The 25,418-nt window shown below is 54.8% G+C and overlaps 1 protein-coding gene across 3 annotated transcripts in view; it reads right to left on the reverse strand.

Moving 5' to 3' along the window:
- Positions 1 to 3,188: 3,188 nt before the first annotated feature.
- Positions 3,189 to 25,418, reverse strand: part of PRKCD (protein kinase C delta) — a 31,880-nt gene continuing 9,650 nt past the window's right edge. For all 3 annotated transcript variants that reach the window (XM_017529809.2, XM_017530462.2, XM_037727179.1), the window contains 17 exons: positions 17,350 to 17,483; positions 16,114 to 16,313; positions 14,635 to 14,695; positions 14,295 to 14,457; positions 14,168 to 14,199; positions 12,710 to 12,795; positions 12,338 to 12,467; positions 11,316 to 11,416; positions 10,598 to 10,694; positions 10,273 to 10,373; positions 9,964 to 10,137; positions 9,622 to 9,713; positions 8,917 to 8,979; positions 7,462 to 7,600; positions 7,080 to 7,268; positions 6,186 to 6,314; positions 3,189 to 3,792 (listed from right to left, as the gene is read on the reverse strand). In XM_017529809.2, coding sequence (XP_017385298.1) covers positions 3,634 to 3,792; positions 6,186 to 6,314; positions 7,080 to 7,268; positions 7,462 to 7,600; positions 8,917 to 8,979; positions 9,622 to 9,713; positions 9,964 to 10,137; positions 10,273 to 10,373; positions 10,598 to 10,694; positions 11,316 to 11,416; positions 12,338 to 12,467; positions 12,710 to 12,795; positions 14,168 to 14,199; positions 14,295 to 14,457; positions 14,635 to 14,695; positions 16,114 to 16,313; positions 17,350 to 17,464 — 2,031 coding nt within the window. In that variant the 5' untranslated portion in view covers positions 17,465 to 17,483 and the 3' untranslated portion in view covers positions 3,189 to 3,633. The remainder of the gene's footprint in view (positions 3,793 to 6,185; positions 6,315 to 7,079; positions 7,269 to 7,461; positions 7,601 to 8,916; positions 8,980 to 9,621; positions 9,714 to 9,963; positions 10,138 to 10,272; positions 10,374 to 10,597; positions 10,695 to 11,315; positions 11,417 to 12,337; positions 12,468 to 12,709; positions 12,796 to 14,167; positions 14,200 to 14,294; positions 14,458 to 14,634; positions 14,696 to 16,113; positions 16,314 to 17,349; positions 17,484 to 25,418) is intronic.

The raw sequence follows: 25,418 nt of genomic DNA on the forward strand, positions 1-25,418 counted from the left end.
AAAAAAAAAAAAAAAAAAAAATGCAGATTCCCCAGCTGGCTCTGGATCTTGGTGCATGTGGCACCGCAGGGACAGCTTTCAAAGTACTGATGCCCGGGCCCTCCACAGATCACCACGTAAGTAGACCAGGGCAGCCTGGCATCAGCTTCCAGTGACAGCCAGGGCTGAGACCCACTGGTTAGAACTTGATGCAGACTCATACAAAAGCTGCGGAGTGTTTATTTAAAAACAAAACAAAAACTTGATGCAGACCTGGTACACGCTGAATTTGAGAGCCATTGCCTTAAAGGGATTCAGGGCCTAGGGAGTCCACTCATTGATTCACTCATTCATTCATTCATCCATCCATCATCCATCCATCCATCCATCCTTCAATCCATCCTTTATCTCTGCAGCCCTTCTGTGTGCCTGAGACCTTGGGTGCCCTCACAAGCTGGCCCTTGGAACCACAAGGTGGAATCTGGCTGCATCTTTGATTCTCTCAATGGCTTTTTTTGTGGATCACTTAGCCCTGCACCACCTTCCACACCGGGAAAGTATTTAACCAGCTCCCGGACTGCTGGGCCTTCTGCCTGCTTCCAATTTTTCCCAATTAATCCATGCAGTGGTGGGCTTCCTGGCCAGTGGCCAGGGTGAGGTTCTCAGGTAGCTCTGCCTGAAAGGCACCACTGGGTCATGGGGTGGGTGCATTTAATTCCCCACCTGGAGTCCACTGCTTGGGAAGTGCCAAGTGCAGTGGACAGGCCTGCTGTCCTAAGCATGTTTCATCCCACCGAGGCATGGTGTCACAGTGGCTGCTGTTTCCTATGCATCTAGTGTGCGCTGAGCTCATGCCCTGCACTTAGAGACATCACAGTCCACGGCAGCCATCACGGTAATCCCCATTTTATGGTAGAGGAAGTTGGGCCACTGGGAGGTTAAGTCACTTACAGAGGTCACACAACTAGGGACATGAAGTTCGAATCCAGGGCTGTCTGGTAGCCAAGCCTGGAGGCCTGCACCCACGTCACTTCACCCAGCACTGATGGGACACCCAGCTGTTTGGCCCTTGCAGGGGGGCCCAGGCTGGATGCTGCTCAGTTACCTATTTGGCAGGTGGGAGGCAGGGGGCAGTCTGCCTGCTCCGGGGTCCCCAGGTCCCAGTGAAAGTGGCTCAGAGACCGACCACAAGAGGCATTTCCTGAGGCTACTGGATCAGACCTGGCGCCCACCCAATGAGACTGGGAACAGGCCTGGAATGGTGTGGCCTCCCAGGCGGTTTGGCAGTGTCCCCAGCAGCTGCCTCCTGTCCCAGGCTACTTGAGGTGGACCTCATGGGCTCAGCCCATCCTTTCCTGGGCTCTGCCTGGCACCACTGAGTATCAGCAACAGTCCCACAAGGGGCCCACCAGTCAGTTCCATGAGGCAGCAGGGATTCATGATCTGGTTTTACAGATGAGAAACAGAGGCCCATGAAGGAACTCATCGAGTGCATGGCATGTAGGTGGCAGGGCAGAATTCAAACCGCAGGCTTCTGATTCCAGGCACCATGTTCTTCCCACCACCCTCTGCTTGATAAACGACCTGTTCCTCCATTCCACACCAGAGGAAACTGAGCTCGAGGTGCAAGGCTTCACTCTGGAGCTTCAGGAGCACGTTGGGAGGCTCTGAATTCAGACACTGACCATGTTTTTGTTCTAACCTCCATCTGAATGGTCCCATGGGGGTTTCGGGGGCATGTGTGTGTTATAGCAGAGGCAGGGAACAGAGGCCCCTCGGCACCTCCTCTGGCCTACAGCCCCGGTGTCCCAGAACAGAGCCCTGCCATGCTGCCAGTTCCCCCACCTGACCGTGAGCCCAGCGGACAAGCACTTCTGAGGTTTTCCCTGCTCTCCTGGGCACCCAGGCTGGCCTAAGGCAGAGCAGGGTTCAAGAGCAAGGCTTCCTGAGAAGATGGGAGTGGGGAGGAGAAGGGGACACTTGGTCTGTTTGGGGAGTTTGGCCCCCATCCCCGCAGCCCCTTCCCCGGGCCACCACCAGCCCCATACCATCCCGCCCTCTCCAGTTGTGGAAACTTGTACCTCAGCCCAGAAAAATGAACTTGCTGGAAGTCAGCTGCTTGGCTGCCCGGGGCCAGCCAATCTGCTGCTAGGAGCACCTCACTCCGCTCCAGGGACAGAGGGCCAGGGCTAGACCAGAGGGGCTGAAGGGCAGGCCCTGCCTGAGACTGGTGCCCCAGACAGCAGGGCGGGAACAGAAAGAGGGAGAGGTAGGGAGAGGCGGAGGGGGAGCAGTGAAAAGCCAGGAACAGGGAGACATGGAGACATTAGGGAGGAGGGCAGAGCAGACACACTGTCTCCGGCTGCACACACTCAGGGGGGCACCAGCGCCTCTAGGTCTCCTGGAGCCTGTTCCTCACCTGCATGACAGGCACACTGGGGCACTCCTATCAACCTCGGCCCAGCCACTCAGCGTTTTCCCACCTTTCTCTGCCACCCTGCCTACCTCCCCTTCCCCAGGTAGGCAGAGCTGCTCTGATATACAGTCTAGAACTTACATACAGGCTCCTCTGCGGCAAAGGCAGGGATAAATGGTAATGAGATGCAGAGTTACAGTGATGGTCTCCTTGTCTTGTCCCCATTGTAGAGGAAATTGAGACTTTTCTTTTTTTTCGAGACAGGGTCTCGCTATATTGTCCAGGTTGGTCTCAAACTCCTGGGCTCAGGCAATCCTCCCACCTCATCCTCCCAAAGTGCTAGGATTACAGGTGTGAGCCACCACGCCCAACCAATACTAAGGCTGAAAATGATTAAGTGACATGCACACATCCTTTGGCTACTCTGCAATTTAAATCCAGATATGCCTGAAGCCCGAGCTGTATTTCCTTCCTCTCCCTTGTCTTCCTCCCTCATCTGGGGCCAGCCTCAAAACCTCTGCTCATGTCTTCTACCTCTCTGCCCTTCCAAATGGTCCCCTCACTCTCCAGAGACAGCTGCAGCTGGTCCCATCACCCTACAGAGACATCTGGGGCTCACTGCAGCCACCCAGAAAAGCCTTCTGCCTTAGGCCCAGGGTCCTGGGGCCAGAGGAAACCCATAAATACAAACACATTTGCATGAAGGCCCAGCAGTTAGCTTCCGGGCCAGTGCTGCCAAAAGTGGGAGCGGCCGCTACCAGCTTCCTGGGACAAACATGTCCCCACAACCAGGTTGGTACCATTTGGTGTTTATTTAGACACACAAATAAAAGAACCTGGTGCTAGTGGTTCAAACAGCTTGTCCTTTTTTTTGGTATGTATATTTTTTTGAAAAAAATCAACATATCATCAGTCCCCCACGGTTTTTATCTACTGAGCAATATGTACAGCCTATTATATATATATGTGTCTATATATATAATATATATTTTCAATAGATAACTACATTCAAGTAATGAAACACAGGATTTACAATTTCCCTCCGAGGGCAGAGGAAAAGCAGATTCACACACAGTTCACAGAGGAAGTACCATGAGAGCCTCGCCAGACGCACCGAGGCTGCTCCGGGGGCAGGGCGGGGGCCAGCAGCAGAAGTCACCACAATCCCACTGGTGCTTATCGTGGAGAGCGGGCAGGTGTGGGTGGAGGGCGGGTCTAGCCTGCTCTGACCAGGAACCTCAATCTTCCAGGAGGTGCTCGAATTTGGGGTTCACGAAGGAGAAGCCAGCGAAAGCAGACTGGTCCATGGAGTCGATGAGGTTCTTGTCACTGTAGGAGAGGCGCGCCTTCTCATTCAGGAACTCCTGGTCGAAGTTGCTGTAGTCTCTGGGGGACTTCTGCAAGCAGAGGGCAGGGGTGAGCGAGCAGGACCAAGGGAGTGACCCTCCAGACACCCCGGGCTGGAGTCCCTGCAGGGCGGGGCCAGGCCAGAGCTGTCTTCACCCAGAACATGAGAGGGAGCCTCCCCCAGCAGCCTGAAAGGAGCCCCACAGGAAGGGGGCTGCCAATTCCCCAAGAGGATGAGGAAAGTGACCTGGGAACTCTGGGCCTGGGTGAGGAGAGGTGGTGGCCTCCTGATTAGGGACTAGCAAATCACAGCCCACGGGGGCCAAATCTCACCCACCACCTGTTTTTGTGGGGCCCACAAGCTAAGAATGGCGTTCACATTTTTAAATGATTGGAAAAAAAAAAAAAGATCAAAAGCAAAATAATATTTCATGACATGAAAATTAGGTGAAATTCCCACAAATAAAGTTTTTTTTAGTATACAACCATGCCCATTTCTTAACATATTGTCTATGGTTGCTTTGAGACCATCAAGCCTGAAAAGCCCAAAATATATACTATCAGGCTGTTGACAGAAGTTGGCTGACTCTCTGCTCATAAGGATACGACGGGATGGTAATACAGAGAGGCCGCAAACCAAACTGAAGGGGCAAGCACAATCGTTTCGGCCTGTACTGGGATTTAATGGAATTTGATTATTTATTTATTTATTTATTGAGACAGAGTTTCACTTTTCTTGCCCAGGTTGGAGGAGTGCAATGGCGCAATCTTGGCTCACTGCAACCTCCACCTCCCAAGTTCAAGCGAGTCTCATGCCTCAGCCTCCCAAGTAGCATGCACCACCACCCCTGGCTAATTTTGTATTTTTTTTTTAGTAGAGATGGGGTTTCTCCATGTTGGCCAGGCTGGTCTCTAACTCCTGACCTCAGGTGATCCAACCCCCCTCTGCCTCCCAAAGTGCTGGGATTACAGGCGTGAGCCACTATGTCTGGCCTATTTTTATTTATTTTTTTGCCCACTCTATTGCCCAGGCTGGAGTGCAGTGACACGATCTCGGTTCACTGCAACCTCCGCCTCCCAGGTTCAAGTGATTATCCTGCCTCAGCCTCCTGAGTAGCTGGGATTATAGATGCAAGCCACCACACCTGGCTAATTTTTTTTGTATTTTTTTTTTAATGGAGACAGGGTTTCACCATGTTGGCCAGGCTGGTCTTGAAGTCCTGACCTCAGGTGATCTGCCTGACTCAGCCTCCCAAAGTGCTGCTGTGAGCCACTGAGCCCGGCCTGAATCCGTATTTTAAAATTGAGCAATGCAATATAAAAATCCAGATTTCCGGCTTCTTTTGAAAAAACTGGCAGATTAAAGCAGCCGTGGGCCCACTTCCTGGCATGCCCACTCTTGGTACTGAGAGCTTCGGACAGCCCCTGCCCCATTGACAAGGGGCATATCACACCTGCTTTGTGTTTCTTAGTGTAGAAAAGGAAATCTCTGTCAAAAGTGAGAGTCTGAAAGCAGGCTGTGTGCTCTTCTTGCAGCTGGCCTAGCCTGTCAGTTACATGCTCAGCCAGGACATGTCGGAGTTTGAGGTCCCTGGTGTAGGGGAAGTGCTCTGTAGCCTCAAAGCACAAATGTGGGGCACACAGGCTGCCCAGTGGGAACTGTGTGCCTGGTGGAGGAGGGGAATCAAGGGAGGGAAAGGGAGTGGGAAGGAAAAACTGTGGTCACAGAGGGGCCACACAGCCCCAACTTTCTTAGTGGCCCCACCTGCCCCTGCTCTCAGGCTGGTTCCTTGGTGGCCCTGTAGATTCTGGGCCTGTGAGCAAACCATCCCCTCTTACCCAGCTGTCCCCTGCCTAGCCTCACCCCCTAGCCCTGCTCAAGTCTCACTTCTTCCAAGGGGGCCTCTCAGACCCACCCTCTTCTCTGCCTCCTGGGCTCCTGCTGACAGACCCACCCAAGAGCAACTGATCATGTGTCCTGGGGCATCTCTTGTACTGTGGTCTCTTATCACAAATGGTCATCGGTGTGCAAGTTTCTTATCTCTCCAACTAGCTGAGGGCTCCTCCAGTTGTGGGACTGTATCTTGCACTTCGCTGTGCAGCCTAGCACTGTGCTCTGCATTCAGCAGGAACTCAGGATTTCCCATATGTACTGGAAAATGGATTGGATGGAGTGATAAAGCGAGGCCTCAGCTCTAGTTCCTAAAACAGAGTCCTCTGCATACAGTGGGACCCATAGTCCCCAGTGTGTGCTGAATGACTGAGTCAGGAGGGAGAGGAGGAGAATACAAGGCAGCGGCTATGACTGAACATGCTGTGGAGATCGGGGAGCAGGCCTGCTGGAAGAAGGGAGCGGTGGGAAGCATGTGAATGACGCGGGAGAGAGGGAGGGTAGGGGAGGAGGAGCCCAGCTGGAAGGCAGCGCAGGGCAGCGATCACATACCACTTTGGGCCTGAAGGGCGGCTCCAACCTCCGCTTTTCCAGCAGGGTCCAGTTTATTGTCTTGAAGAAGGGATGGATTTTGATATTTCCGGTCACTCCGAGTCTCTTGGGTGGGTCCCTTTCAAAGAGCTGCAACCCAGCAGGGACCCTGGTTAGCACCCAAGAGCCATGGGGAAACTGGAGCTTCAGCAAATTCCCAGCAGGCCCAGGGATGCACAGCCAGGCTTGCTCCAGTCCAGCAGTCAGCCTGGGGAACGGTGGAGCTGCAGGAGGCCACTCTGGCCTGCAGTGCTCCCAGCACCCCCGGAGAAGACAGGCTCAGGCTAGACATCCGTGACTCTGCTGGTGGGACTTTCTTTTTTTTTTTTTTAAAGATGGGGTTTCACCATATTGGTCAGGCTGGTCTCGAACTCCTGACCTCAGGTGATCCGCCCACCTCAGCCTCCCAAAGTGCTGGGATTACAGGCGTGAGCCACCATGCCTGGCAGGACTTTTTATTGAGTATGTACTATCTGCCTGGCCCACAGCTGAGGATCATACGTTTCTGTTTCCTTTCCAGCAACACTGTGAGGCAAGTCTGCTCACAGCCCCATTTTGCAGATAAGGAGATAAACTCTGAGAGGTTAAGTGACCAGCTAGTCCCAGGCAGAGCCAACGTTTGGCCTCGCATCTATTTCCTGACCCTTGGCCCTAGTCGCCATGTCAGACTAATTCCATGCACAGGATTCAGATGGGAGTTCCCAGGAACACGGTGAGAGAGCAAAACCCCGTGTGTTAGGGCTGGAGCACCACCGAGGGTGCCATTCCAGGGACAGGAAGCTCCTCACCCGAAGCCCAGGGTCCGCCAGCCCCTGCCCCAGCCCAGCCCAGCCCAGCCCAGCCCAGGGCCTCCACCTTCTCCAGGATGTCCTTGGACTCCTTGGTGATCCAGCGGGGATAATGCGGCGTGTCCACACGGATGGACTCGAACAATTCATCCTCATCGTCACCATGGAAGGGGGACTGGCCAATGAGCATCTCGTAGAGAAGGACCCCAAAAGACCACCAGTCCACAGAGAATGTGTACTTCAGGCCCTGTAGAATCTGGGGGGCAGCAGCAGGTCAGCAGGAGCTGAGGTGCTGGGGCTGAGAGGGACCCCTGGGCACAAGCCCCAGCCAGGCCTCCTCAGCCTCTGGGCTTTGGCTTGGACATCACTGCCCTTGGGAAGCCTTCCATGGCCCACCATGGGGAGGCAAGGTGCCTGAGTGAGTGGGGGCTGGCAGGGTATTGGCTCACCTCAGGGGCAATGTAGTCAGGGGTGCCACAGAAGGTGCTGGCCCGGTTCTCCCCGAATATGTTCTCTTTGCACATCCCAAAGTCAGCAATCTTGATGTGGCCATCCCGGTCCAGCAGCACATTGTCCAATTTGAGGTCCCTAGGACAGGGGACAGGAAAAAGAGTCATCAGGGGCCAATTCTCCTTCCCAACCCTGCTCCCCACATCCTAATTTTCGGCCGTATCAGTCCAGGACTGTCCCCAAAGGTACAAGGGAATGAGAAAGAGAAAAGGAAACAAGAAACAGATCCTAAAAACTGGCTTCCTGCAAGTTCCCCACTGTGTGCTAGACACTGGGCCCACACTGCCCTACTTCCTGAAGCCCAAATGAAGCTCAAACAGCGCATGTCACTTGCCCTGGGTTCCCTTGCAGTCAGCAGAAAAAGTGATCCCTGGGTTCAGGTTTGTCTACTCCCCAAAGGCAGGGACCATGGCTATATTTATGTAATTAGTCATTTGATTAGATACTTTATGCATGCAGGAACTAGAAATGGCAAACAGTACAAAGTCTTCCTTCCACTGGGCTCAATCACCAGGCTCTCCTTAGAGCAATTCTAGGCGTAGACAGGTCTATGGCAGCATGCAGCTCACTCACACTATTTTTTTTTTTTTTGAGACAAAGTCTCACTCTGTCACCCAAGTTGGAGTGCAGTGGCGCAATCTTGGCTCACTGCAACCTCCCCCTCCCAGGTTCAAGTGATTCTCCTGCCTCGGCCTCCTGAGTAGCTGAGATTACAGGCATGCGCCACCATGCCTGGCTAATTTTTGAATTTTTTTAGCAGAGACAGGGTTTCACCATGTTAGCCAGGCTGGTCTCGAACTCCTGACCTCAGGTGATCCACCCGTCTCAGCCTCCCAAAGTGCTGGGATTATAGGCGGGAGCCACCGCGCCCGGTCTGGCTCCCACTTTTTAAAGCCTGAATGCTAATATTTGACACCTACTCTCTCATAGGTTGGTTTCCACTTAACATATCTTGGCCTTATCCCACATCCATGCCTGGCCTCAGCCTTTTCAGTGGGTGAGCAGTTCCCACCATAGGATGGAATCATAACTTATTAGATGAGATTTTATGGAACCATCCCTTCTGGTGAAAGCGTAGAAGACTCGATGGGGCTTCAGAGCAAAACTGATGGCTCCAAGAATGAGAGACTGTAAAGTTCAGCGCCGCCCTCCCCACCAATGGTGTCAAATATGGGCAGTGAGTTCCTAGTTCCTGGAGCTGAACCAGCCTCAAATGGGGGGCCACAGGAATGCTAGCACCAGGGTAGGACGTTTAGGCAAATACCCAGCTAAAGACAGATTCCCAGCAGAGAAGGAACAGGAGCTGGGCAGGATCCTGCTTGGAGCATTTCAGAAGACATAAGGGGGCTGGAGCCTCCCCTCCCAAGAGCCCCCTACCACCCTAACCCCTGCACCTGTAAATGATGCCCTTGCTGTGTAGAAACTGCAGTCCACAGATGATCTCGGCTGCATAAAACCTGGGCAAGAGAGAGAAAGAGAAAGTGTTCCAGGATCTCTGCCAAGCAGCCTCTGCTTCTCCTCGGGCCCTCACCCCCACCTCTAGGGGCAAGAATTGCTGCAAAGAACTCCATGGACAACCTGAGCCTGATCAAGCATATCTTGTATCAGGCAAGCAGGGGCTGGCAGCCCAGGCAGAAAGTTCTGAAGGGAAAGCTCTCAGTGAGCCAATTCTCTGTCTGAGAGTGTATGCATTTATATGCATGTACGTAGGTGTTTGCGTGCATGCACGTGCACACACACATACACAGAGTTTGGGGGAGGGGCATGTGAATAAGAAAAAACATTACAATGCAGGTCTGGGGGCCACACACCAGGGTCCCGTGTCGTGCAGGACCACTGTCTGCAAGGCTGCCCTGGCTGCTGCCCATGGAGGAGCCAGGCCCCAGAGTGCTTGTGCCCACAGCCACAGCCTACTTGCCACCCATGGCTTCCTGTGTGGTATGGACCCAGGCTACCCCCATATCTCCCCAGCTGCCACTCAAGCTCAGGCTGGCTTTTCTAGGGAGAGAGAAGAAGGCATGGAGGGCAGACTAGCAGTGGGCTCTGAGCCAGTAGCTCTTCCTCTGCACTGGGCCCCTCCCCACATGGCACTCACGTACGTGGCACGGTAGAGTTCAAAGCGGCCTTTGTCCTGGATGTGGTACATCAGGTCCCCCCCATTGAGGAACTCCATCACGAAGAACAGGTGGTCCTGGGGTAGGAAGGGTGGTGAGCAGGGGTGAGGAACAGGCGGGAGGTGCCCTCACTGAGTGCCACTGGGGCCACGCACCAATAGGAAAGAGCAGGGACAGGCCCTGGCTGTGGGGGACAACTCTGCCCTGGGAGGTGTGAGGGGAAAACACGGCCCTCCCTTAGGTGAGGGGGAGACATGGCCCTGACTCAGGGGGGCCGAGGGGCTGCGGCACATGGCATAGGGCGGTGGCGGCGGGAGGCATGGGCACCTTGGTCTGGAAGGTGCAGATGAGGTGTGTGAGAAAGGGGTTCTCCGCGGCGAGCGACAGCACCCGCTTCTCCACCATGGTGCATTCCACGTCATCATCGATCAGCACCACATCCTTCTTGAGGGCCTTGACGGCAAAGTACTCTCCCCTGCCCTTCAGCTCTCCAAGCAGCACCTGATGGGAGGCAGGGGTTCTGAGCAGCGGAGGACGGGGCAGGGGCCACAGCCCGACCCACAGACTCCCAACTCGGCCACCTAAGCGGAATAATCCAGGGTGGGTGGGAAACAGGTGCCTGGTCGCAGCCCTCACCTTCCCAAAGCTGCCTTTGCCCAGGACCTTGTGGAAGATGAAGTTGTTGATGTTGCACTTGCTGCTGCCCTCCCAGATCTTGCCGTAGGTGCCACTGTTGTCTGCCCGAGAGATAGCATCTCCTCAGATCAGGGTCTCAGTGTACACAGCTCCCCTCCCCTGGGACCCAGGGTAAGCTGGGGAAGGGGCCACAGCGGAAGGGGCTTGCTCCCCAGTGCCAGTGGTTCCTCCCATGTCTCCCTTGACAATGGAAGGGAGGATGGTCCTCTTTCTGTGGCCTCATGGGGAATAAAAACTGTAATAGGGGTAGTGGAGCCAGCTTTACCCAGTGAGTCCTCCCCAGAGATTCCAGTCTTCTTCTCGAAACCCTGGTATATCCCAACAGGCTCTGAGGAGGCTGATTCTGATCTCCGGGAGGCTCTCTGGGGAGGGAGCAGAGGCGGGGGACCAGACAGACCATTATCAGAACTCCCAGCACAGAGGGAAGACTCCCCAGCTGTAACTCCACCCTCAATGCCAAGAGGAGACAACAGGGGCACAGCCCTGGCCCCCTAGGCAGGCTGCATGGACGCACACACTTCCAGCAGCCCAGAGAAGCCTCGGTGGTCTGAAAGGCTCTGATTACAAACAGAAGTTTTGTAGACTGAACCCTACCTTCCAACCACTCACTCGACAGATTTTATTTGACTATTTAACTTCATTTCTGATTGATTCTAAAATTTTACCTTGAGGTTTTGTGGCATCCCTCAAGCCCCACCCACATACAAATGTCCACACCCAAAGTCTTAGTTCAAAGTGTTCCAACATCCGATCCTGCGGTCCCCCAGGTTTACCTTCAAGTAAAGAACTGCTTGATTAATAAATTTCTCATGAGAAAAAGCACCCCTCCCTCTGCTGCCTAAATTCTTAAGTTGGATCTTCCCAAAGTAGAATCCTGGCTCTAAATACACCCTGGCTGCCTGTGGCTCCCCAGAAGTGGCTGTGAGCCTTGACTGTCCCTGACCCCACTGCCCTGTGTCCAGGGTCCCCTGGCATCTGCCCACCTGTGAGACTTGGTTCAAGGCCTCAGCCAAGAGCTTCTGGTTGATGCCGCAGAGGTTGGCCACCTTCTCCCGGCACTTATGGTGCACATTCATGCCGCAGTCTGAGGTGTGAGAGAGAAGTGGGGCTGTCAGTCTCAGAGCTCAGCCAGGGGCAAGGGGTGGTGGAGAAGAGGGGCAGGAGAGCAAGAGAAAGGAGGGATTTCGGGGGTCTGCTGGGTTGCTGTTTTTAGGAAAACATTGATCTGAAGCTATCATAAACACTTCAATCTTCTTTTTTTTTATGAGATGGAGTTTTGCTCTTGTTGCCCAGGCTGGAGTGCAATGGCGTGATCTTGGCTCACCGCAATCTCCGCCTCCTGGGTTCAAGCAATTCTCCTGCCTCAGCCTCCCGAGTAGGTGGGATTACAGGCATGTGCCACCACATCGGCTAATTTTGTATTTATAGTAGAGACAGGTTTCTCCATATTGGTCAGGCTGGTCCTGAACTCCTGACCTCAGGTGATCCTCCTGCCTCAGCCTCCCGAAGTGCTGGGATTATAGGTGTGAGCCACCGCGCCCAGCCAAGCACTTCAATCTTTCATGATTTAAAGAAAAAGGAAAAAGCAGAAGACATGGGACCTAATTTGAAACCCTTCAAAGAACATCTGGGTCAAGTTAAGCACATTCCCTCCAGGGTCTCCTGTCTTATCTCTAAGTGAAGCAGAGAGCAGGGGAGGCCTGCGTGGGTCACCTGACAGTGTGCACCAGGCCTTCTTCAGCACCCTCTGCCCCCTGACCCCTCACAGGGACTCTCTAGGTCCTGCTCTTCCCCTCCAAACAGCTCAGAGGGGTGAAGCCACCTGCCTGTGGTCATACAGCAGGTAAGTGGCAGGGTCCACCAAGGCCTAGCCCTCATCAAGCCCCTGAATACGGTGCCCATCTCTAGGTGAGGGAGTGATGTTGTTGGCATGGGGTGGCTCGAGTTCATGGCAGCACCAGCTGGGAGTGCCCCTCCTGTAGCCCAGGGGCGGGGTGGCACACACCTTCACACTTTAATCCCTGCTTCACCAGTCCCCAGAGCAGGCTGCCGCAGTGGTCGCAGAAGGTAGGGCTCATGTAGTTGTAAACCTTGAAGCGGTGCGGCATGTCGATGTTGAAGCGTTCTTTCTGGAACTGGGGGTGGGGGTGTCACAGGCTGAGGGGCATGTGCCAGCTCCAGCCCCTTCTTCAACCCCTAGGTACCCCCAACCCCATGCACAACAAGATCCCAAGAGAGCGCCACTGTGAGAGGCAAGGAAAGGCTAAGAAAAATGGGGAGGGAGGGTGAGCTCCCCAGGGAAGTAGGGGAGACAGCAAAAAACCCTCCCATCTGGCCAAGCCCCCAGACCCCCAGCCGTGCCCGGACCCAGGCTCACTATGGTGTCCCGGCTGTTGGCCGCGGTGCCAGTGCATCTGCCGATGATCTTGTCGATGCATTTCTTGTGGATGGCAGCGTTACATTCTTGAAGAGGCACAGGCCCAGGAGGGGGAAGGGAAGGCACCGGGAGGGGCAGAGTCTATGAGCTGGTGCCTGCCGGCCCAGCCCAGCCCAGCCCTCTACACAAAGCCACCGTTCTCCTGACCACCCACACCCTCACCCAGCAGAGGCCCAGCACTTGAGTCTTCCTCCCGCCAGCCCTCAAAGGAGGGGCCTGAAGAGGACAGGACAGAAAGGACAGGCCAATCTGCAGGGGCTCAGAAACAAGGGAGTCCTGGTGGGCAGGGAGGTGGGCACGAGGCATTGCAATAAGGGAGGTGGGGGCAGTTCTTTCCCTCTTCCAAGGCCTGGGAAGCAAACAGCTCCTAAGTGCCTTCTCTCACACATGCACACGGACACGCCTCAAAACAGACACATGTACATACACGCAAAGCATGTGTAATAATGATAACGGACTTCTTGCACAGAACCCCTTCCAGTAGAAGCACTTAAAATACAGCTTTACATATCTTATACCATTTGAGCTTCACAATGACTCTTCTAATTATATCTATAATTATAATTAGGTATAATGATAGATTGTAGTTATATCTAATTTATGGATGAGGGACAGGCACGATGGCTTAAGCCTGTAATCCCAGCACTTTGGGAGGCCAAGGTGGGTAGATCACTTGAGGTCTGGAGTTCGAGACCAGCCTGGCCATCATGGCAAAACCCCCATCTCTACTAAAAATACAAAAATTAGCCGGCATGGTGGTGCATGCCTGTAATCCCAACTACTTGGGATGCTGAGGCAAGAGAATCATTTGAACCTTGGAGAAGGAGGTTGCAGTGAGCCAAGATCGCACCACTATACTCCAACCTGGGCAACAGAATGAGACTCAGTCTCAAAAAATATATATAGATGAGGAAACTGAGGCACAGAGAAGTTAAGTAACTTTGCCTAAGGCCCTATAGCTAGGAAGTTGTAGAGCTGGGATTCAAACCCAGGCAGTCTGGCTCCAGCCCCCGGCGCCTGGTGCATGCACCCTCAGGGAGAGAGTGTGCTGGCACCTGTGTACACAGACACCCGCCTCTACACAGAAGCACATGCAGCCATTGTGTGCTAGTAAAGGTCTCATAAAAGAGGCCTGGTGTGTGGCCTGGGCTGGTTTCTGTGTGAATACTCTACTATGGCCAATTGCCAGCCACCAACTCCCAGTCACTGAACGTAGAGCCGGGAAGAGATGCGCAAAACTGGCTTTCCAGAGCAGCAGCAAGCCAGCCCAAGCACCCACTGAACTCAGCTGCTGTATCTACACTGGGACAACTCATGTGCACATACTGAGCGCACACAGGCACTGGCACGTGAGCACACACGGTACATACATACAAACTGGGCTGTGGAGACACTTACGCCTGCATTTGTAGCCTTGCTTGTTGAGGCCCCTGAAAGGCAAAGTCCAGGCAAAGTGAGTAAGGGGGAGCCCAGGATCGGCCCCCACTACCCTGAACCACCAGCAGTGGGCACGGCCATCTCTCACCAGACAAAGTCTTTGCACACAGAACAGAAGGTGGGTTGCCCAAAGAAGGTGGCGATAAACTCATGGTTCTTGATGTAGTGGATTTTGGCCTGTTTGATGGCTCCACGGCGGTTCATCGTTGGGAACTTGGCCTCGTCCTCACTACGCATAGACTGTTTGCAATCTGGAGACCACAGAGTGGGGGAAGTCAGCCCCAGTGTCTGGGTGGTGTGGCACCCCTGCCGTCCCTCCAAGGGTGGCCCTGGACATCTCTGCCAAAGGGAGCTGCTTCCCTACACCTCAGTGCTGGCTCTGCCTCTGAACCCAGCAAGGGAACCCTCCATTCCCAGGGAGTTCTTACCCACGTCCTCCAGGAAATACTGCACAGACATCAACACCTTGGCCTGGGGCTGCAGGTCCAGCTGTTGGGGGCCAGCGGCCAGGGGAGAACAAGGTCAGTGAGGGCGGCCTGGGCCAGGCCGAACTCAGAACCCGCCCCCATGGCTGGTACCCCAAGGCCAAGGTAGCCCCGCTAAGGCCCAGCAGACACCTGTCTGCCCAGTGTGGGCTGGGCCCTGCCCAAGCCCCACCCCTGAGCCCCACCCCCACCCTGTACCCAGGGGTATTATTACATTTGGGGAAGTGAAAGGGTCCAGCCCACACCCAGCCCAGACACATAGCTGGGGAACAGAGTGGGAAGGGAAATTCCCCACCTCTACCGGCTGCAGCCCCCTTAGCAAAGATCTTAGAATGGAGGCCCCTACCCATGCGCACATGCGGAAAGAGACAGATACATTCATCCTCGTGCACCCACGCTGCTCCTCCCTCGGTGTCAAGGGCTCCTCATGTAGACTGGATAGTCTCAAGGGTGGGATCTGAGCCTCTATCGCTTCACCTCCCCCAAGACCCAGACCTGGTGACTGACATCCTCCCTTAGGGGAGTGGAGACAGCATAGCCAGAGACCCCTCTGTGTCCTGCCCAACTAGCTAAGGGTCAGTACAGCCCTGTGTCAACCTCTCTCCCATCCCAGCCCCCTCACCCCTCACAGGAGGCTGACCGGAGCCTCCAATGGTCCCAGGGCCTTTCCTGGTGGAGACATCTTGGTTACATCCCACATGTAACCCCAGGGGAGTTCTGCTAGCACTGGCATCTTGTGGCCACCCAGAACACACAGGTGGCCACATGCATGTGCAGAGTCTCCATTTCAGCAGGTGAGTAGATGAGACCATCAGCCTCCCCTTCTCCCACTTCCTTGCTGTTAAAGATCATTATGTTGCCCCCTCCCTGCCTGCCGAGGCCTAGAATATACACGAAGATTTCAAAAAGAACTGAAACAATGGATGCCTCTGGAAAGCAGGCCTGGTGGGGCCTGGTGTTGGGGCAGAGACACATCCTTTCATGCAGTTCAAAATGTTTTACTATGTGCATATCCTGCCTTTCCAAAATTAAAAAGGAAAAAGTAGTCACAATAAGGAAGTTGGGCGCGTTTAGCACCTACTATGTCAGGTTCTGCAGTAAGCCCTGTACATCCAGCTGCCCCTTTCGTTTGAACAGCTGACCCTGAGGTAGGCACATTTAGCAGAACCCTCCCTTAACAGATGCAGATGCAGAAGCTCAGGGAGGCTGGGGATCTGGTGAACTGCAGAGCCAGGATTCACACCCAGGCCACATAGGCCGCAGAGCTGGACTGGTGGCCAGCACAGGGCTCGGTGACCTTCAGCTGTGCCCACTGTCTGAGCCCACGCACACAGGCACATGCGCGCGTGTGTGCGCGCGCGCGCGCACACACACACACACACACACACACACACACGCCCTCGCGGCTCGTGAGCCCCTCACCCAGAACTCGGCCTTGCCGTTGTTCTTCTTGCAGCGCTCGGCCAGCACCGACACACCCACGGTCACCTCAGACACGGGCTCCTCGGCTGCCCGCATTAGCACAATCTGGATGACGCGGCCCTCGTAGATGTGGGCGTCAAATGTTGACTTCCACTCGGGATACATGGTCGGCTTCTTCTGCACCAGTGTTTTCCCACGCTCTGCAACGGGGTCAGGCAGGGAAGGTTAGGCCAGGGCCCCTCTGTCCCTTCCTCCTGGACCTCCACAGCCTTCCCCTGGTAGAACCTGCCTGGCTCTCCTGCCCTGAGGGCCTGCTGTGCTCCCCCAGTGCCCTCTAGAGCACAGAACTGCCTAGGGCGCCCTGCTATGTCCTCCCATCAGGCCTTTGCTCCTGCTGTTCCCTCTTCCTGTGACCCTCTTGCTCCAGCTCCATTTAAATGTCGCCTGACCTTATGCATTCACTCAGGGAACATGGGCTGAAAGCTGTTGCATGCCAGCCATAGTATTTGAGGTACAGAACACAGCCGAAAGAAAAGCTACATCCGGGGCCTATCCTTCCTGGATCCCCAGTCCCGGGTGGAGAATGCACCAACTCCCTCAAGTAACCGTTAAGCCACAGCTGTCATGAGACCGAAGAGGGCAAGGCTGGTAGTGCTAGACCTGCCTCTGGTCAAGTGGCCACAGGGTCAAGCCTAAGGGTCAGGGGAGATTTCCTGAAGGAAGGGACAGTTCAGCCAATACCTAAGGGACAACTAGGGGTTTGCCAGGCCAGGGCAAAAGCAAGAGGGAATGGTGTGAAGTCCTCCTGACCTCAGGCTCGGAGGGTGCCTTCTCTGGGCTTCCCTGTTGCAGGACTCACTGTTTTGTGACATGTCTGGTTTCCCCACCTGACTGTAAGCCCCCCAGGGCAGGGCAAGGTCAGTCCTGGAGCATGACAGTATCCTCAGCGCCCAGCAAAGGGCCTGGCACAGGTGGAGATGTGGAAATTGTTGGTAAAACAACCAGTGGAGGAGGAGCCAGAAACTCCAGCCCCAAAGAGGGCTTAATTTGGCCAGTGTTCGTGGCCCTATGGAGACTCAGTGGCCTCTGCCTTCATAGCTGGGTGGGGCAGGGAGTCAAAGACGAGGAAGAGAAGAATCCTTCAGAGGTTCCAGGGAACAAGACCAGGCCTCCTCAACTCCCTCCAGCTGAGCCCAGATTCCCAGCCCCTCTCCAGGGTCCAGCCTCCAGGTCTACCTGTGCTGAGTGCCTCCTTCATCTTCACAGCACAGAAGGGCTGGTTCGCCTCATCCTCAGCCTGCAGGGAGCCCAGCTCGTAGGAGTTGAAGGAGATGCGCAAGAATGGTGGCATGGCGGGGCCTGCAGTGGGGCTGTGCACACAGAAGGGTGAGGCTAGGTGGTCACGCAGGACCAGCAGGAGCAGCACTCAGGGACCCACTCCCCAGGGCTCTCCCAAGGTTGGGTTTGGCCCACATGGTATATACCCATGATAGTCCCAGTTGCTAGTGTTAAAAATTGAGAGGTTTTAAAGCATACAGGTGCCAGCATCTTGTCCATGGCAAATGCTGGACTCAACACAAACGGTTCCCCGTTTTTCATCTGCCAAGACTGAGTGGTTGGATGGCATGCCTGTGGTCTTTGGTAAGGTGAAAGAGGGCATGAATATTGTGGAGGCCATGGAGCGCTTTGGGTCCAGGAATGACAAGACCAGGAAGAAGATCACCATTGCTGACTGTGGACAACGCTAGTGAGTTTAACTTGTGTGTGTGGTTTTTTTTTTTTTTTTTTTGAGACAGAGTCTTGCAGTGTCACCCAGGCTGGAGGGCAATGGCGCGATCTTGGCTCACTGCAATCTCCGCCTTCTGGGTTCAAGCAATTCTCCTGCCTCAGCCTCCCGAGTAGCTGGAACTACAGGCATGCACCATCATGTCTAGCTAATTTTTTTGTATTTTTAGTAGAGACGGGGTTTCACCTTGTTGGCCCAGATGGTCTTAATCTGACCTCATGATCCGCCTGCAGTGGCCTCCCAAAGTGCTGGGATTACAGGTGTGAGGCACCACACCCGGCCGACTTGTATTTTATCTTAACCACCAGACCATTCCTCCTGCAGCTCAGGAGAGCAGCCTCCACTCCACTAGCTCACAGAATCCTAGAATCTTTGTGCTCTCACTGCAGTTCCCTTTGGGGTCCATGTTTTCCTTGCTCCCTTCCATGCCTATCTGGATTGCAGAATTAAGTTTATGATTATTAAATAAAAACTAAATAACAACAACAACAAAAATTTGAGAGGTTTGCTGAGCACGGTGGCTCACACCTGTAATCCCAGCACTTTGGGAGACTGAGGCAGATGGATTGCCTGCGGTCAGGAGTTCAAGACCAGCCTGACCTACATGGTGAAACCCCGTCTCTACTAAAAATACAAAATTAGTTGGGAGTGGTGACGCATGCCTGTAATCCCAGCTACTTAGGAGGCTGAGGCAGGAGAATCACTTGAACCCAGGAGGTGGAGGTTGCAGTGAGTGGAGATCACACCACTTTACTCCAGCCTAGGCAACAAAAGCGAAACTCCATCTCAAAAAAAAAAAAAAAAATGAGAGGTTTTACATAAGTCTGGATTTGTGACATCTCTGGTAAAACTGGAAAATGTGATGTTGGGCCCGTTGGGCAGCTGGCACTGGGATGGCTGCTCCTCTATCAACCTACTCCAGGCCAGGGGCACCCTCTTCACCCCTCCTCAAAACCCACCTGGGCCCTGGTGGCATCTGCATCTGTCACCCCAAGATATTCATTTGGGGAGTCACTCAGCACCTCCCTAAATACCCTACTGCTAGGCACCTACTCCACGCCAGGCACCTGGTATGTGCTACTGTCACCTGGCAAAGGGACAGGATAGTGCTACCTCTTTCTTCCAGCCTGTCCCATGCAACCCTTCATGATTTTCTAAGTTTGGGATTTTTTCTTCATAACTACCCAGGTAGACAAGCGGGGCCAAACACACCCACTTTTCAGCTGGGGAAACTGAAACCCTGAGGCAGAATCAGAACCAAAAGCTGACATTCCGCTAACTTGGCACCCACTTTGTTCAGGGACCAGGGCAGTGAAAGGCTCTGCCTACCTCAGTGTGCCTGACCTTTCTGAACTTGACCCCTTGGGGCCAAGTGCCTCTCGCCTGCCTGGAAGGTTGCCTGCACCTTCAAACTAATTATTTCCCCAAATATAAAACAGGTGGGCATGTTGGCTCACTCTTATAATCTCGGCACTTCAGGGGGCCAAGGTGAGAGCATCGCTTAAAGCCAAGAGTTCAAGGCAACATTGTGCCATGATTGTACCACTGCACTCCAGCCTGGGTGGCAGAGTGAGATCCTGTCTCTTCAAAAACAAAAACAAAAACAAAAACAAAAAAACCCAAACTGTAATGCTGAATGTGCCTTGCAGATTCATACATGGTGGCTCCCACACTCCTGAGTTTCTTACCATTCTCTAAGTTAATGTTCACTACAGTAAGTGACAGTGAGGGCCTCCTCAGGTTGCCACTTGTGAAGGACACTCAGGTGTGCAAGCACCAATGTGCACACTGGCTCCTGCCCAGGCCCCACGATGCTGCTCCATAGCCTTGGTTGAGGGAGCGCTCACTCAATTTTGTGCACTTGCACGCATATTCACTCCATCCTGAACATAAGCCAGCACACAGGGGCACACTCAGACACACATGTGTGCATGCACACACAACAGCTGCCCAGTCCCAGATGACTTCCTCCAGCTCCTGCACAAGGTGGCCAGAGCAGTAGCCAGCTCTGCTGGAGCTCCCAGCTCACATGAGCTCACAGCAAATGCTGACCTCAGCCTGCAGTCCAGCCCAGTGGGCCCAGGCAGCCCTCTGAGGCCAGCAGCTGCCAGAGCAGAAAGCAGGACCCAGACGGGGCAGACCCCACCACATTCCCTGCCCGGGCCTGGCTCTTACTCAGTGGATGTAAGAGTGGGTATGTAAGCTCACCCCTGAACCCAAGTCCCAAAGCCTTCAGCCTAACCCCAGCAAGTGGGCAGTGGGTGCTGTGTGCCAGGCCATGTGCTGTGTGCCCATGACCTCTTGGTGGGGGGTTGCTGCAGGCGGCTCCCCAGGCTGAAGCATGCATGAATTGGTGCATGTGAGGCTGCACAGGTCTATGGGAATGTGATTGTACGCAGCCATGGGAGTGGGTGGCACATGGCCACTCAATGCTGGAGTGACAAGCAAGCTGCATGAGCCTGGCGTCGAGTGTGTGTAGGAGTCTGGGTGAGCATCCAAAGCCATAAGCAAGATGGACATTTTGCCCCTCTTCCTGTCTGGCTTGGCCCTGAGAGTCCGAGAGATCCAGCACTCAGGTGAGTGCTCACTGGGTCTGGAATGATTGGCAGGTCTGTGTCCACACATCCAGGGCCTGATCCCAGCAGATGTAGCTCTGCTGTTAGGAAAACCTGGAGACCCAGCTGGGACAACAAACAACTTCTGAGTGCCTCGGAGGATGATGAGATTTGAGGGAGCAGGGGCGCAGAGATACAGGAGGGGCAAGTATGTTGCAGGGGGCCTGGACTTCTGGGGGAGAGAGACTCAGGGCAGCACATGTGGCAAAATGATGGTCAGGCCTCCTGGGTGCTATACCCTGACACCAACGTTGCCTTGGCTGTGGACTCTGTGCAGGGCACTTGGCCTTTCTGAGCCACAGCACGCCCACCCCAATTGCCTGATGAGGAATAGTCTCTTGGCTCAGGGTAGTAGTGATAATGAGAACTCATGTAGGATGAGGGCCACAATCAACCCAACAGGCCTTGGGGCGGGGGGGGTCCCCTCATCACTATCACCCCCTCTCACTTGCAGCATCCATCCCACACTGCGCACCTTCCTTCACAGTTTACAAAGTGCACTCACATCCCCTACCACATGCATTTTCCAAGCCCTGCAGCCTGGGAAGACAGTCCTGGTTACAGACTCTACTGCTCAGATAGGGACACCAGGTCTCCATGAACATACAACTCACTCGGGAGCACCAGATGCTCCAATACCAGCCAGCCAGCTCCTCCTCCTGGCCACCGACCCTTGGGGCCCAGCCCTAATATCCCACAGGCTCCATGGCTTCCCCTGCCCCCAGCCTGCCCAGCAGGAGCTATACAGGAGGACTACCCCAGGACTGCATGGAGGGTGGAGGAGACAGTGGGTCAGAGAAGCCCCAGGAGGCTGAGGCAGAGGACCCACCCACCTGAGGGCGGCCCTCCAGCTCTCTCAGGCCACACTCAGAGCAGCTGCTGCTCACAGTTAGAAGCCATTGGAGGGAAAACCACAGGCCCCAGCCCTGAACCTGCACTGCCAGGCTGCAGTGCCATGAGAACTAGGGAGCCATGGTCTCCGTGGGCTGCCCAAGGCTACCCAGCAGTAACCAGAGGGTCAGACCCAACCTCCTAGGACTAAATCCAGGGCATGGGCTCTGGCCAGGTCCTGTCACCTCCTCTGCCTCAATTGTACTACCCAGAGCCCTGCATCTTCTTCCATCTCTGTGTGACCCTGAGAGAGGTCCTGGGCCTCTCTGGCCCACACGTCCCTGCTCTGCACAGCAGAGGCAGTCTGCCCCATCTCTCAGAATGTACGGCAGGGAGAAGGGGGTGAAGCAGCAGCACAAAAGCAAGGTGTGCTGACTATTTATAGTCCCCATGCAAATAGGCCCTGGGCCACAGGCCCCAAAGGAAGGCCGCTGGCTCAGCCCCAGACTCATGGCCAGAGGGTGCCGGGGGCTGGACCCCACACAGCCTCTATGGGGACAAGCTCCTTGGAGCCTGGCCTTTCCCAGCTGCCTAAGGGCTCCTAGCCTCTATTCTCTGCTTCTCCAGACTAGAGCAGAGGCAGCTTTATGAAGTAGAGAGCACTGGACTAAGGGTCAGTGACTAGGTATGAATCTCGGCTCCTCAACTTACAAGGACAGTTCTTTTCTGAGTCTGACAATGTAGCAGATTACCTTTGTAATTACATTCGCTCACTTTATGCCTATGCGGATCCAGAAGGTGGGCATTTTACTGATGAAGAAACCGAAGCTCAGAGAAGCTAAGTGACTGTTCAAGGCCACACAGCCAGTAAGTGGTGGGAAGATAAATCCAGGCCTGCCTGAGGTTGCAGCCCAGGTCCTTTCCAGTACGCCATGTTGGGAAGGAGAGAAAAAGGGAGAGAAGAGGGTAGAGGTGGAGATGGATAAAAGTTCCAGGAACAGCACAGACAAACACACATGAAGACAGAGAAAACAGGGAGGTAAGGGCTGCAAGAGACAGGTACCCCACGCCTGACCAGTGGTCTTCCCTCCTGATCTCGCCGCTTGAACCAGCCTCCATTTCCAAAACCTGGAGAAGGGCCGGGCACAATGGCTCATCCCTGTAATCTCAGCACTTTGAGAGGCTGAGGCAGGCAGATTACCTGAGGTCAGGAGTTTGAGGCCAGCCTGGCCAACAAGTGAAACCCTGTCTCTCCTAAAATATAAAAATTAGCAAGGTGTGGTGGCACACACCTGTAATCCCAGCTACTTGGGAGGCTGAGGCAGGAGAATAGCTTGAACCCGGGAGGTGAGGTTGCAGTGAGCTGAGATCAAGCTACTGCATTTCAGCCTGGGCGATAGAGTGACATTCCATCTCAAAAAAGCCAAACAAAACAAAACCTGAGGAAGGCTTGGCCACACTGGAACCCAGCCCCAGGGAATGTAATCCCAGCAGCCCAGAGGTAAGGAAAGGCAGTAGCTAGGTTGGGCCAGAGCAGGCAGGTCACCTCCTCTGGGACAAATGGAAACCTGTTCCCATCCAGTACCCGGCAGTGGGCAAGGCCAGCCTCAAGGTGATCAGCGTGACCTTGAGGTTGGAGCTCCTGGGGCACAGAACTCCTGGTTGTGTCCAGCAGGCAAGTATGTGTGTTGCACATCCACACGGGTGCTGGTATACAGCAGCAAAGGAGGTGGGGGTGAGTGACATGGCCTGAGGGGCGCTAGCAGGAACAGAAATGCATTTGCTATTTTTTCTACATCACATGTAACTTGTTGGATAATGGTTTTGTCAAAGGTGAAAAACCCCAACAAGCCAGTATCTCTCCAAAAGATAGGTCTTCAGAGACTGACATGCCCATCTGCTCACTGAACAGAGGAGGAAACTGAGGTCAAGGTTCTGCAGTGAGGGTCCCCTGGCTCCCAGATCTGGCCTGGTCCCCTCCACCCCATCCTTTCCCTGGTGTTCGATTCTGCCTCACAGGCCACAGAGTGATGTTGGTCAGGGAAATAAGCTGGGCTTGAGGAAAGAGGCCTTGGTCAGGCTGCTGGCGGGGAGGTGAGAGCAGAGGGAGGCTGCCTCAGAAACATCTACGGGAGAAACGAGGTGGCAGGCCAAGGTCAGTCAAAGCAAGGGCAATGAAAGACCAGCTGTAGCCCCTTGTGGGTATGGGAGGGTCTGGGTCCCTTGAACAGACCCCCAGGAAGTGGGGGATATCCCCCATGCCACCTACTGCAGCCCTCTCCCACACACACTTGCCAGCTGCCACGGAAGTCACAACTGCATGGCAGGTGACACAAAGTGGGGGCCCTCCTAAGGATGCAGACTGCCTAGGGTGTCCACAGTGCAGACTGCCACAGCCTTGCGGATGAATAAAGGAGGACGGAGGAGACCAAGGCCCAGGCAGAGGCAGGAAGGACAGTGAGAGGAAGTGTGACCAGCAGGAGGGAGCAGGACCGGTCTCAGCAGTCATGGCAGGGCAAGGGGGCTGGGCATGGTGGAGCTGCCAGGTCGGGTAGGCAGGTAGGCGGGTAGCTGGGCTGGGAGGCTGGCCACCTTGATGGCCTTCCCAGCGGAAACAAGGCAAGGAGGCCATGTGGATTTCACAAGCCAGGAAGTGGGCTCAGCAAGAGGAACAGGAGGTGGGAGGGGAAGGGCTAGCAAGACCCTTTAAGGCTCCTCCACCAGGGCCCATCCCCCAGCCTCCACATAACCAGCCCTGTGCTGAGATAAGAACCAGATCTACGGACTCAGGTCACAGCCAAGTCCCATAGCAAGAGGTGCTCCCCATACCTGCTCCTCCCAGGACAGGTACCTCACCCCAAGCCAGGGCTCCCCCTGGACCCCTCCCTCACCCCACACAGACCAACCACTGCCTGTGGCCTCTCCTCCCCCGCCTTCCCCAGCTCCCTCCCAGTTGTCACCACCTCTGGTCCCTCCCCTACCCATTCTTTCCACAGCTCAGAACCCCCTAGGCTCTCTGGAGAAAGCCCAGACCTCTCCAGGCCTTCGAGGCTCCCCACACCTTGGCCCTGCCCTGCTCTCCACCTCAGTCCCCACTCTGCTGCTCTGTGAACATGTATCTCATTTCCCAGCCCGAGTTTCTGCCGATGCTATTCCCTTGGTCAGGAATATTTCATTGCCCTTGCTTTGACTGAGCTTGGCCTGCCACCTCGTTTCTCCCGTAGATGTTTCTGAGGCAGCCTCCCCTGCTCTCACCTCCCCGCCAGCAGCCTGACCAAGGGGAATGGCCTTCTGAGTTCCCACAGATCCTTCCAGGCAGCTCAAAAGGCTGGCCCTGGGGGACCCTTCCCGCCTCCCAGGAAGCTAGCTGCTTTCCCACTGCTAACCTCTGCCACACCAGGCCCACGGAACTCACAGCCTGGTGGGGGACAGTCACATACACATGTGATTACAAAGGAGCGGAAGACCTCTGTAGGATGCACCACGCAGGCAGTGAGTAGCAGGGAGTGAGGGGGGCTGGAGTAGAATAGAGGCTGCAGGGGCCTACTGGCTGGGGGCCTCTGATCTGAGGGGTCAGCAGGGGCATAATGGCCTGCCCTGCCAGAGGGTCTGGAAAGGTCAGAGGGGCAGGACTTGGGAGCCTGGCTGTCATGGGCTCACAACCACCCCTGCCAGCTTGTGTGGGGTAGGGCCTCCTTAGAAGGAAGCCACCTGGCACAGGCCTTGAGTCAGCAGCCAGCCCTAAGATATGAGGAGCCCTGGGCACAGTCAGAGGGGGTACCCCAGGTACCCCTGAGAGAGGGACAAAGGCCCCTTCATGGCAGGAGCCAGAGAGCCAGATCCTGGGAGGACAAGGGGCCTCTGTGAGGAGCCAGGGTGGGGGATGCAGCTGGGCCTCTCCACAAATAGCCACACATGTGTGCACACATGGGCACACCCACCAACCCAAACAGCACATAGGGAGCCCCACTCGACTTTAGAAACACACACGCATGCACACACACACACTGCTATGATGACTCAGGGGCACATACACAGAAACACACCCCCACTCACCAGCTCTCACAAGTCAG

This window comes from Cebus imitator, unplaced genomic scaffold (genome assembly GCF_001604975.1).
Source record: "Cebus imitator isolate Cc_AM_T3 unplaced genomic scaffold, Cebus_imitator-1.0 Scaffold0, whole genome shotgun sequence".
NCBI lineage: Eukaryota > Metazoa > Chordata > Mammalia > Primates > Cebidae > Cebus > Cebus imitator.